General features: G+C 35.8%; 1 protein-coding gene across 2 annotated transcripts in view; it reads left to right on the top strand.

The window, feature by feature from the left end:
• LOC117393469 (teneurin-3) overlaps nucleotides 1-14,338 on the top strand; it is a 516,796-nt gene that overhangs the window by 381,322 nt on the left and 121,136 nt on the right. For both annotated transcript variants that reach the window (XM_055225737.1, XM_055225739.1), the window contains one exon: nucleotides 4,308-4,493. In XM_055225737.1, the coding sequence (XP_055081712.1) occupies nucleotides 4,308-4,493 (186 nt within the window). The remainder of the gene's footprint in view (nucleotides 1-4,307; nucleotides 4,494-14,338) is intronic.

Genomic DNA, 14,338 nt, shown 5'->3' with positions numbered 1-14,338 from the left:
TTAAAGGTGAACTATGGAACATTTTCTGGTGGATGGTCTGCCACCTGCTTGTCGTCATGGTGATTTGATTTGTCAGTAATTTTCAGCGCTATGGCATTAAACTTATGAAACAAGTAAATAATGTCAGCAGTCCAAGTTATTTATATTATCTTTATTTTGAGTTATGTCATGGGCAGAACAAACAGAAAGTGGTACACAGGGAATACAGTACAGGTTGTCCAAGATGACTAATAAAAAAATAAAAATAATACATTTTAATTGATGCTCAAAATGGAGTGGGAACAAGTAAGACTTATTTTAACTCGCCAGTGTCAGAAAAAACATTACAGGTCAGATCTGTGGAGAAACAACCACGCTCACAATAAAAAAGTATTTATTCAATGTTGGTTTTCAATTTAAAAAAAACACTTAAGTAATGCTTAAAGGGCCCATATTAAATTATTTTCAGATCTATGTTATAATGTTTTTTCCTCATCAAAAACACACACAAATCCTCCTCCAAATCTTTAAACAGATAAAACTCTGTTCCACCTTGTGATGTCATGTGGTAAAACAGGAAATGCTACACTGTGTTTTTAAACTCCTTACACCTTCACTAGTATTATTTGGATGATTTCAGCCCTAGAGTTACCAATATCCACTGAACTAAAGGTTAAAAGTAGCTCTTAACTTGAAAACTACCACTGCATGACATCACAAGGTGGAACAGAGCATTTTGAGCTTTGGAGATGTAGACAGACTAATAATGCAGGATTATTCAAACACATGTGAATGAAACAAAACACAGCTCCAGGTCTGTTTTTGATGAGGTAACAACATTATAACATGACTTAAAGCTCACACAAGTCAATTTTGTGTAATATAGGACCTTTAATGCCATACTGTGTAGCATTCCAGGCAAAGACATAACATCTCCACAGACATAAGCAGGTGGCAGATCCTCCACGACCAATCACATATCACATTCATACATGTAACTGAAGTGTTTTGCTCAAAGACACAATGGCAGCTTGCAACAAATAAGCCTTGGACTATTTACCCTCTGACCGACAGGAACAAGCTAAACCCGGACTTTAATCTACAGCTACATTTGTTGTTAAAATAGCTATTAATCATAATTATAATCCCAATTGGAGCTTGGATTTTTTGTAATAAAATGAAGTTGTAAAAGTAGTTTTTAAGTCAAACCCGCCGCTCCCCCACTCCAGACCACCACCACTGCTTTATAATTGAGTGAACGTGGTCTGCTTAAGTAAATATAAAGTATCTTAAGTGGCTTTACAGTGAAATGGAAAATCCCTTTAACATCTCTGGCTGTGCACATCTCACTTAAGCCTGGATAAGTGTTGGCAACTTTAAACCACTGAATGGAAACTGTGTCACTCAAAAGTACTTTTAAACCAGTCAAATGCAAGTGTACTTTGGTTTTGGACATCGTCTGTGTGAATGGCACACAGGCCGCAGACTGGGAGCCTCGTCTGCTATCGTAAGTGCCAGGGCAGATGTGGCTACAGTAGTGGTAAAATGGTCAACCTGCAAGAGCCAAATCCAATCCTCATTAAAAAATATGTTTTGGGTATGTTTCAGTCCTGATTTTGGTTTAGTTCTAATTCCACATAAAAAAAACAAATAAATAAAATAAAATAAAATAAAATAAAATAAAATAAAATAAAATAAAATAAAATAAAATAAAATAAAATAAAATAAAATAAAATAAAATAAAATAAAATAAAATAAAATAAAATAAAATAAAATAAAATAAAATAAAATAAAATAATAATAATAATAATATATTCGGACATTATAAAAACACAAATTAGATAACATTAAATAAAATGTAAAATAAAACAGTGAGTTAAAAAAGCAGAAAGCAAAAACTAACTTACATTAAATCTTAAACGGTGCAGGGTCCGTTCTAATATTCCCAATTTTAGCATAAAATAACTCAAACATATACCCTTAATGGATCAGAAGGTTGCCTCCATGACGATCGAGCCCACTGCCATTAGCTGTACTGACACTATATGGCAAAAAACATCAAAAGAAACAAAATGACAAAGGAAGGAGAGGGAAGGAAGGAGAAAAGGAGTATATATATATATATATATATATATATATATATATATATATATATATATATATATATATATATATATATATATATATATATATATATATATATATATATATATATATATATATATATAAAGAAGTACTTAGCATCAATCCCCATTTTTAGATGTTTTTCAGTTCATATTCATCTATTTTTAGACCACATTTCCACCCATATAACATTGCCACTTTGGATTCTCTTGACAAATTCACTGTATTTATTGCTTTTTCTACACCTTTTGAGTTAAATTCAAACAGTTTTAAAAGCCCTTCTGGGAACTGGTGTTGCGAATGGACCTATACCCTTTAAACACCTTGATACCTGCATCTGATTACTGAATTGTTCATCTATATTTGTTGTATTTCTCCCTATTCCACAATGTTATTTGAGTTACTTTAAGTTCATTTTTGTTCACTACATTCCACTAATGCATTTATTCATAGTTCTGATGCGTTGAGAGACAATCCACAATATAAATAATCACAGAAATAAATCAATGAAAAAGTACATCCAAACTTTCCACTTTTTTGTTTTGTGGTGTAACTTGTGGAAAAGTTTGAAAATCGCATTCTTACAATTCAGTGGTTCACTCACCATAGCGGCTTCTCCCTCTCCATATAATGCAGCCGCTATAACCCAATCACCCCACAGCCTCTGGAAAACAAACTGCTAATGGTATTTTCAAGAGTGCGTGGACAGCCCTGTGCTCATACAAGACTGTATACATCCAGTAAGTACGGCTTTTACCCTGTCTGCTGGTCCGACAGGGGCAGACAGGTGAATCAGACACGGGGCCCCGAGTCTTCATTGATTTTTCATTTGTGTTTGATCAGCTCGTCTGGGTCTTCTTGTTTCTGTCTGCACCGGGCCTCACTTAAAAGTCAATGTTGCATTTAACACTGTTTTGTATGACTGGAAATCCCAATAATGTCTCCACCAAGGAATGTTTTTCTTCTCCTTTTTTTCTGGAGGTTTTTATAGTGAAGAGGAAAACAGAGGTACTTCATGGTTCTCCTCATGACATCAAGAATCACTTTGGTCGTCATGGTACTGAAATAGTTTTGTGTTCGCAGGGAGTTTCAAGTCAAAGGAATGTTATTGCAAAACCTTTTTCTTTTTTGGACAATACCTGCTGCTGTGGCCGAAAACCAGTACTTCAATACCAATATTACAATTTTAAAATACGTAGTAAAGCCCAAATGTGTGTTACGTTATAGTAAAGTTCACACATTAACATTTCAAATAACTACAAAATGCTTTTATTGGCAAACAATTTCATGTATTATATAAAGTTATAGTTTTATCCCAGGTGCTATATCTAAATTTTTTATATCAGACCGATACCGATACTTGTGAAATCCCATATCACCAATACCAATATTTGAACTGATATTTTACACATCCATGCCTTTTCCTATCTATAGTACTTAAAGTGACTATTATCTTAATTTTTACTTTTAATTTTTACTTTTTACTTTATTTGGTGGGACCTTTTGTAAATATAAACGATACTTTTATACCAGTCAAGAAGCAGTCTGAAGGAAAAAAAAAAAATAAGAAAATTACAGGAAGTAGAGAGTCCCATATTGATGACATCACACTGGGGACAATTGTATCCAAAAGTTAAGTTAGCACAATTTACATGCAAGAAACAGATTTTCCCGATACTTTAAACTGTATTAAAAAAATATTAAGGTCTTTTATATTTGTATTTGTCAAATAGTTTCTGTGTGCATTAGAGGAGTTTTAGAATATACTGTACAGCGTGAAGTGATGTCAAGATTTCCAACAAGGAAGTCAAATGTCAAACCTAAAAAACTGGCAAACTGGAAACAATTTTTTTACTTTTTTTTTGTAAATTCCCAAAGATAATGATCTTACATAGCTGTGTTTTAGTAAACTGAGTAGTCCAACGTGTCATAAGTCCAAATAATGTACACAAACACGATGAGAAAACACTCCATGACGACAAGGTGAAAAATTCAAACACGTTTCCTTTTTTTAATGCTGATTTTATGATGTTTATTTATGTTTGTATTTCTATTGTTATTTTAATGCCTTTCTTATTCTCTAACACACTTTGAATTATGTACAAATTATTCTACACAAACACATAAACATAAACTACATAAACGTGCCTATCTTGAGTCATAACATCTGTAACCTTGCTCCCTGCTGCCCCCTGTCTGTGCAGAGGTGTGCGAGGTGGATTGCGGCAGCCACGGCGTCTGTTACGGAGGAGTGTGTCGATGTGAGGAGGGTTGGACGGGAAGCGTGTGCGACCAAAAAGCCTGTCACCCTCTGTGCACCAAGAATGGAGTGTGTAAGGAGGGCAAATGTGAGTGCGACCAGGGCTGGACCGGCGAGCACTGCAACATCGGTGAGTCACGTTAACGGGTTTAAGTTTGTTATTTCTTTGTTTTTATGGCATGGTGTGTGGGTAATGATCTGTCTCTGCATGAAACATGAATTTTACGAACTTCCTGCCATCTTTTATCTGCAAAAAGCAACGGTAATTTTTATTTTAGTTGGATTTATGTTTAAAGTCTATGATATATTTGCTCTCTACAGGTGCAATGATTGGGAGTGGACTGGGCATTAAAGGTCCTATATTACACAAAATGGACTCCTGTGAACTTTAAGCCATGTTATAATGCTGTTAGCTCATAAAAAACACATCCTGGTTTATGTCTGTCTATATATCCAAAGCTCAAAATGCTCTGTTCCACCTTGTGATGTCATGAAGTGGTAATGATGTTTTTTTAACAGCTACCCTTTTGCCTTTTGTTCAGTAGAGATGGGCAATTCCAGATCTGAAAGCATCCAAATGATTCCAGTGAAGGTCTATGAAGTTTAAAATAAAGCAGAGCACTTCCTGTTTTACCACATGACATCACAAGGTGGAACAGAGTGTTTTCTGTTCAAGACCAGAACTCAGCCTAAAAATGCTGGGTTTGTGTGTTAAACATGTGTGAATGAAACAAGACACAACTCTAGTTTTTTGTTGTTGTTTTTTTAATGAGGAAACAGCATTGTAATATAGAATGTTACAATCAGAAAATATCGTGATATGGGCCCTTTAAGTTACAAGATTACTCTAAAATTCTGAAGTTTCCTCTTAAATATGTAAATGTTGATCTGGCCCCATAGACCTAACGTTTTTTTGTTTCATTTTTTTTAATCGAGAATTTTGTCCTTCTCTAGTCCTATTTCAAAGGTATTTTAGACCCAATTTACACTGTAATAGTCCTGCTTTAGACCTGTTTTAGCTCTGGTGATATTCAGGGATTTGGATGTTTTTTATTGTGTAAAGTTTGAGAGTAGAACTCAAACTATAGACGATATATTCTTTTGTTTCTGTTCGACTGAAAAGCAAATATGTTGGTTTTGCTCGTAAATGAACAATACAGGGAACATGAAGTATGCGTTGAGCCTATATACAAACCCCTTCAGATTAACTATGGCTCATAACTACTGTATACAAACATGCCAGCGAAGGATTAGGGATTATAGCAGCAAACTGATGTCCATCCAGCAAATTCAATTCATAAAACCTTATTTTATGCAATCCGCAATGAGTTTATAATCAGTTTTCACAGCTCTTAGAGACAAAAGTGGAGTTTTGCCATCATGATAACTAACAACTAGAACGTTAGCGTGCACTTCCTGATTATTGGACAATGCAACGCTTTATAATTAGATGCAGACAGTACACAGTGGACTTATTTTGACCTCAAGAGCTGCTTATACAATATATCTGTACTGGGACAAGACATTTTTTTCTTTTTTTGATTTACGTTTTATTTTTTTCTCAAATAGAGGTACAGGGATATAGAGTTGTAACATTTTCGTTGCCGCTTCTTATTTTGACAGTGAATCTTAAACCCATTGTCAGTGTGGAGGCTAAAACAAGATGATGCTAGTGTGCTAAAACTGTTCTTGAAAACCAGGACAAAAGACGTGTCAGTACATGTTTGTTTGCATACAAATAAGGCTAAAATTAAATATACAAACTAAAGGCGACAAACCACGTTGCTCCCCAGGCTGTTCTTCATAAGCACGTTTTGGCAGCCACATTTTACAAAAGTTTAATAAACAAGTTGGTGATCAGCTAAATATGTCGTGGTGCTTTTTAATTAGGATTGTGCACAAGAGAAATACATGTCAGGAGAGAGGGAATGTCACGAAGGTCTACGGAAAATATTATCACTGTACTGGACTATTGTGAATACAAATAGTAGTTATTCTTAGGAGTATAAGCTGTTAATTGTGAGGAGGTAGTAGTAGGATTAGTATTAGTGGTAGTAGTAGTAGTGGTTGTAGTAGTAGTAGGCGTAGTACTTGTAGTAGTAGGTGTAATAGTAGTGGGTGTAGTAGTAGTACTAGTAATGGTAGTAGGCGTGGTAGTAGTAGTAGTAGTAGTAGTAGTAGTAGGCATGGTAGTAGCAGTACTAGTTGTAGTAGGCGTAGTAGTACTAGTTGTAGTAGCAGTAGTACTTTCTCTTCTTCTGTTGCTTATTTGTTTTTGTTTTTTTATATATATAAAGTACCCCAGATAACACATTTGGACAATAATTTACTACATCCCTTTACTTTATTTTTTCTTTTCTTTCAATTTAACATCAAACAGTAAATGTCAGAGCACTTGTTGTAACCATGGTGACCACTAAGTAAAACTAAAGTCTATTATTATGTATGAAAAGTACAGATTGACTTAGTCTCAGCATTCAGTAAATTCATCTGTGTTAAAAACTTTATCCAAATGAAATGCAGTTTAATATTTTGGACAAAGAGCTTTGCAATGTTCCAGAATGTCTCTTTTTTTTAAGAATGTAAAAATATGTAAATATATAATTGCTTTTGATCAACCAGTTTGTTGCAATTTCTCATTTTCAATCACTTATCATGTATATTACTGTCATTAAAACTTAAAATGGTTGAAGACGCCTCTAATTCTATATCAAAGTGAAATATATCTTAAGTTTTCATCTGATAAAAACCTTAGTGTAGTGTTGCCATATCTGACTAGTATAAATAAACAGTCCGTGGTTAAAGTAGCAGGATTTCTGAGCTTCTGTGGTTAGCAGTAGCAGCTCACTTCTCCCTTAAAGAGGTATTTGTTGTCAAAGCGTCGGACAGCTAGCTTACAGTACCGCGGCCCAGGAGCGGCAAATTGGCTCCAGTTATTGTCACGTCTGCACTCGCTGACAAAGGAGGAAGATGTGCAGGGATGTTTTCAGAACGTTTAGTCGACAAACAGACGACTGTGTGCGAGGAGGGAGAGAGGGGAGAAGGGAGAGAGGAGAGGAAGGAAAGAGAGGAGAGGGGAGAGAGAAGAGAAGGGAAAGAGAGAAGAGAGGGGAAAGAAGAGAGAATAGGGATGGGATAGAGGGGAGAGGGAGGAATGAGAGCGGAGGGGGGAGAGGGGAGACAGAGGAGAGGAAGGAAAGAGAGAAGAGGGGAGAGAGAGGGGAGGGAGGGAGGGAGGGAGGGAGAGGGGAAAGAGAAGAGAGGGGAGAGAGAAGAGAAGGGAAAGAGAGAAGAGAGGGGAAAGAGGAGAGAATAGGGATGGGAGAGAGGGGAGAGAGAGAGAAGAGAGGGGAGAGAGGAGAGGGATGTGAGAGGATAGGGAGGGGAGAAAAAAGGGAGGGGGGAGAGGGAAAAGAGGAGGGGGAGGGAGAGGGGAGAGAGAGGGGAGTACTTGTACTGGGAGATAGAGAGTTATTTGTTATAATACTTACAGTACAAATAACAAATCAATGACTCTGATAACTTATTGGACTGAGATGATTTGATTTGATTCTTCTGACTTGATGATATAAAACGATATTTATTACGTAACATACATGTCTCACACCATTGGCAGATTTATTTTATTTCCCTTTTTTATATTGAAGAGAAACAGAAAGAAGGTCTTAGTATTTCACTTTTTTTTTTTTTTTTAAACAATAATAATCGGAGTGGCAATAATTGTCACTCCATAAAAAAAAAGAAAAAGCATTGTTTTAATAAAATATGAAGTATATTCCAATGAAGTAGTTGAACATCAGCACTTTTTTTTTTTTTTTTCCACCCTTATTGAAGTGTTCCGCGTGCCCTGCAGGTCTCTGGTCCTACACTGGAGACACAAAGCAGGACAGTCCAAATGAGGCGCTAATAGCTTGACTTCATTTGTGGTTGGAAGGCCGGTGTCTGTGAGCCATGTTGGGAGCTTTCCAGTCTCCTGTGTGGTTTTCTAGTGACTTTAAACAGGCAAACAACTCACTTTAGGTGCCCCAAACTTTCTTCCAATAACACACATGAAGTCATCACCATGGATACTACTGCAGCTGTGACTATGGAGTAAAAGCAGGCCAGCAATTTGGTCTACCACCTCACAATCCTATATCTTATAATAATTGATGGATTACTTCTTTTACTGTGGCAGAGTTGATAAAAATGTGGTGAGATTGGCCAAAAACTTCAAATAAATGTGTAGTATTTGTGTTATTTATTGATTTTGTGGCTTGCCAGATGCATTTTCACAGTAGCTGACAGAAAAAAACAACATATTTAAGGCATCTCAGACATTTTAAATCATAATCTGCAGCAGCATCTCAAGGATACTGCGGTTAAAATATTGACTCTGTTCCACCTTGTGATGTCACGTGGTAATACAGGAAGTGCTCCACTGTGTTTTTAAACTCCGTAAACCTTCACTAGAATCACCTGGATAATTGTCAACCTGGAATGTCCAACCTTTACTAAACAAAAGGTAAAACTACCACTTCATGACATCACAAGGTGGGACAGAGCCTTTTGAGCTTTGGAGATGTAGACAGACGAATAATAAAGTGTTACTCAAACATGTGTGAATGAAAACACAACTCCAGGCATGTTTTTGATAAATTAGCAACATTATAATGCGTTTAGAAGCTTACAAGAGTCAATTTTGTATAATTTAGCACATATAATGACAAAACCACACATGATCACAGTTGGATTTCCTCTCTGTTCTACTGTAAACTTTTAGACACTTTTAGATAAACTGTTAGTCTATTTGATGGCCTCTAATTGACATGAAAAAGAGTCTATCCGGATTTGCCCATAGGTTTAAACCACTGGATTATTTGCAGTTGGAAAGCAGTTTTCTTTGAGCCAAAATGGGCGTTTCCCGGTGCTCTGTGTGCTGCGTCTGCCACCAGTTGACTCAAAGCAGACACACAATTTAGTTTAGGTCCCTCTGAATGGGCTCCAATAATACACATTAGCTAATCCAGGCCATGTGGTGAGGGTGGTGCGGTTGGCTAGTTGAGTTTTTAGCAGGGAAAAACATTTAGCGTCCCAGACTGTCTACTATGTATGCAGTGCCAAGGCCAAAGTTAAATCAAGGGCATAAACCACAAATGGTCACTCTAGTGGGTTTTCTAATGCTTTGTATCAGAGGTGGGTCGTACTCGGTTACATTTATTTGAGTAACTTTACTTTTACTCCTACTTGAGTAACATTTTTATTAAACTAGCAATACTTTATGTAAAAAAAAGGTTACTCTTCCCACTGTGAGCAAGTCTACAAGTGACAAAAGCTTTATGTTGCTATTAAACGATTTGAACATTTGTGTTTTTTTGCACCGCTCCTTCAGATACAATTTCGTTTTTTTCTCATTTTTTTCTGCGTATCCTTTGAAAATACATATATATATATAATTTCCTTCAATAATTAATGGTTTGTTCTTCCAGCTACATTCAATTCAAATCATAAATCAGATGTTATGTCACAACCCTTGCTCTTATTTGAGTAGTACTTTTCCCAAATACTTTTTTTTTTTTTTTACACTTTCTTACACCACAATTCTACTTGAATAATATGGTTTAATCTTGATTTAGATTACATGTGTCAAACTCAAGGCCCGTGAGCCAAATGTGGCCCACTACGTCATTTTATGTGGCCCCTGACAAGGTAAATTAAAAGGTCTGACTGTCTTAAAATATCAGTTTATCAGGAGATACACAGTTACACAGCCTTTTTCATATCTATGCAAATCCATATGTATTATTTGTAACTTGAATAAGTAATAAATATAGAAACGGTTAATTAACAAGATTAAAAAGTAGTTGCATTTATTTTACATTACATTCGGTTACATTTAGTCACTGTCTTACAGTTACATCTGGCCCTTTGAGAGCAACCATTTTGTGGCCCTCAGTGAAAATGAGTTTCCCACCCCTGATTTAGAAGGTTTGGTCCCATTCTAGTCTTTGTTTTTCATGGTCTTCTAGTCTAGGTTCAATTCTAGCTATATATAGAACATATTTCCCTATAGGGACAAAGTAGTTGACCTCAACCTGAACCTAAATCCCAATTTGGTTTCAGTTTTGATGTAGTTTACGTTCAACATTTGAACACACCCCATGCAATAACTTAATAACAATAAAAAAATATGCATTTGTACAATTTGTGGTTGCAATGAGTTACCCAAACAATACATGTGGTCTCCTGACTCTAATATCTCAATGGTGGATTAGGAGTTGGCATGCTCTTCTACCATAAGGCCTCTGGTTTGATTCCCAGACCTTGTGGGTGAACTCCAATTTGACCAATCTCAAACATGAATAACTTAAATTACCCATGGAGCTATAGTGCCCGCGTTTATCATGAAAAATCCCTGTGTAAAAGTATAGTATTCTCCAAGCTAGCTGTAGCAAAACAACTACCGCTCACTATTTGTGGATATATATATTTTCTCTCTCAGGATATGCAAATGAAGTCACAATTAAAAGCACTGCACTCTCTCCGGCACTCTTTGAAAACTGTATTGAAATGAGTCCTCCTTTTATTTGAATACCTACTATCTCTCAGGTAGTATTTCATCATTGCACAAGTATGTTAATGTAAGTGCTACCGAACCCTGTTGTGAATAGGCCTTAACTTTCAAATCCGACAAAGTTTAGCCATAATTAAAATAGAAAATGATCTTTACATGCGCCGACGCAGTGACCGCTGATTTATTCTGCCTCATATTTCCCTGTGTAGCAGCTCATGTCTAATTGAATTTCCTTGTTAGCAATACTGATTAACGATGTCCGACCTCTCCAATTTATTCCTATCATAGTAATTACGTTTTTCCTCGTGCTTAAACCAGGATTGACAAATAAGTAGGGACATTCGCTGAAGGATTAAAGAAGCACTATGGTACTTTTCTGGTGAAGGTTCAGCCACCTGGTGAGATGGTTTTGCATTGCTGGCATTAAATATCTTTAAATATCTTGCAGTTTTTCAATTAAAGGTGTTTTTATTGCTCAGAAATACCTTGAAAATGTGCATTCTTGGTGTGAGTGGTGTCGCCGCTCCACAGATCTGACCTGAACTTCGCTTAGTGGTCAGTTTAATGCCAGACAAAGAAAGAACGCATCCACAGAGACAAGGTGTCAAACCCTCTACCATACCATATTCATAACATAACATGTGGATGGTGAAAAGTCCTCAAAATGGCACCTACAAACAGGAAGCTGAAACTCATGAGAAGAAACCAGTGGTGGAACATAACAAAGTAAAGTTAAGTGCACATTTTAGGTATCTGTGCTTTACTTGAGTCCATTATTAACTTGGATTTGAAGTTACTTTTATTAGAATTGAGAGAAAGTATCTGTACTTTCTGCTCCAATCTGTTTTTTAATTGAACTGAAAAGTAAAAGTTTTTTTTTTTTTATTATTGTGTCAAAAACGGGCGAGAGCTTTACTTTTGACACATTCAGAGTTTGAGCAAATAAAAATGTACAAATAAAAACAGTTAGGAAAATCACTACAACTGACGCTTGATTAGATCTCAAAATCTGTGCAAAATACTTTTACTTTTTACTCTTTAAGTACATTTTTAAACGGATACTTTAATACTTTTCCTTAAGCAGATACTTTTACTTGAGTATTTTTTTTGCTCCGTTGCCTGTACTTTTATTTAACTTACAATAGTGAGCCACCACTGGTAGAAACTGTTGTTAGTGAAGAAGATGAGATGGAGAGGCTGAGGTGGTTGATTATTTTGCTGCTGCGGTGGACATTGTATGGACCAGGGTTGTAGAAAATAGCTGAAATACCAGTATGTTATTGAGCAGAAAGTGGATTTAATTGAATAAGAGAGAGGTAAAGGTGTATAGTAACAAAATATTGATCTTTTGACATTGTTAAAATCCTGATTTCTTTTGAATTCCTGTTTTTAAATCAATCTTTTCTTTCTCTTTTGTGTTATACAAGTTTCAGTATGTTGGTATTGGTATCTATGGTATCTACTTTTATTTGATGTCGAAACAGCTCAAAATTATAATCTTTACCAAGTCTTTCAATTCAAATTCCCATACTGTACTTAAATACTTTCTTTGTGTCTTTCTACCTTCCTTCTCTCTATCCTTTCTTGCCTCCTTGCTTCCTTTCCTTGCTTCCTTTCCTTGTTTCCTTAAGCTCACAACCCGGACATACGAGTCAAAGGTACGGTAAACTTTCTACTGTCCCCATCTAGCATCTCCTCCATTTTGTTTTTGCTTCTTGTTCAATGAAGCTACGGCGGCTTCACAGTAAAAGCTTGTCTTTAGCTCACGTTTTTATTTAAAATGTAAAGCTTTATTTTATTTTTTTTGCATCATCGTTCACTTTTTTGCAGCGGGATTTGTCGTTGTTGTGTTTTTTATTTCATGTGTGACAAAGTGCAGTAGTTTTATCCGCCATTGCCTGTCAGTGAACACATTTAATCTCTATGGAAATGGAGACCGCACTGCAAGAAAGGAAAATACTTGAGTTGAAATTACTTGAATATCTTGAGTCAGCTGTACCTAAAGTATTCGATTACAGGATAGACAATATATTTGAGTATACGTTTGTAGTAATTTCAAGTAAAATTATCCAAATGAAGTCATATTTTTTGTAGATCACACAGACAAATTGTTAAAACTTGTCTGAAATAGCCAGATTTATAGATCTTATTTGAGCATATTATGTCACTTTTCTTATAGTTTTTTTTTTTTATTTTGATCCAATGCAATTAGATTTCAAGCTGATCTATTTCAAATATGCATGTTATTTAATCAAAATCAAATGAAGAAAAAAGTCATACAATAGGTTTAAATCGGGTCAACATTTGAATTGTTTTGAGTGTTAAATATTTCAAAGTTCCAGCCCATTCTTAACTACTCAAATTACTTCAGTAGATATAGTAACTTCAAGTCATTTTAACTTGTATTGTTAGGTCTATTTTATTCCACATAAAAAACTGAAATACAGAGAAAAATCTGTCTCTGGAATTGGCTAAAGTAACAAGAAAACACATCATTACCAATTGGAAGTGAAACCTAAAGCTTCTTAAATCAATATATCTTTTCCGATGAGACTTTTTGCAGTGTTCTTGCATTCTGTATAATTTATTTCCTCATATTTGAAACATTTGTTCGAACCATCAGCCGCAGATGCATGTTCCAGCCCATTCTTTCAAGATGAAACGCACCCATTTTTCACATATAGCTCTCATTGGTGTCCATACTTTTGCACGTATCTCATGCTACAGTATCACTACCTCCAAACCGAGCGTTCAGGAAGTGGTCGGGCACACATTGTAGCCAGATGTGCGAGCGCTTAAAAGCATAAATTTCCCTCCCCTGGACTTTGTAGTTGTTTTAAATGCATCGTTGCGCAGGTCAAAGGTCAAGCCACTCGATGGTCACAAATCACATGTAGCGCTAGCATGTGTTTTAGCACTGAGCTGTGTACAGTGAGCGGAGGGCTTTGGGTGTCGGCCGATGAATTACGCCGAGTTCAACCATATTCCACACCCCTGACCTACTTTTTTTCAATGAATCGTTTTACCATAGAGTTTAGCAATAAGTCACAAAATAAAAATAATAATAAAGAAACATTATGACAGTGGTTGGCTATAACTACACAGGAATTACCACAACAAAAGCAACATTTTGTTTATTTATGCCAGATGTAATAATAGAAACGAAAACAAAATAATTTATCAGATCATTAAAGGTTCACTGTGTAACTTTTCTGGTGAACGGAGGGTATGCCGTGTCTATGTTCCACAGTATGGCATTAAGTTATGAATATCTAGCTATGAAGTCAATGCTAGATCTGCTTAATGCTATACTGTGCAACATTCCAGGCATAGCAATAACATGTCCATGGCAACAACATTCCCACAGTGTACCTTTAATGTAGTCGTAAACTATACAAATACTGACAGGATCATAGTTTAAA

Source organism: Periophthalmus magnuspinnatus, chromosome 1, assembly GCF_009829125.3.
Source record: "Periophthalmus magnuspinnatus isolate fPerMag1 chromosome 1, fPerMag1.2.pri, whole genome shotgun sequence".
Classification (NCBI taxonomy): domain Eukaryota; kingdom Metazoa; phylum Chordata; class Actinopteri; order Gobiiformes; family Gobiidae; genus Periophthalmus; species Periophthalmus magnuspinnatus.
The sequence above is the reverse complement of the archived record's forward strand: the minus strand, read 5'-3'. Positions and strand labels throughout refer to the sequence as shown.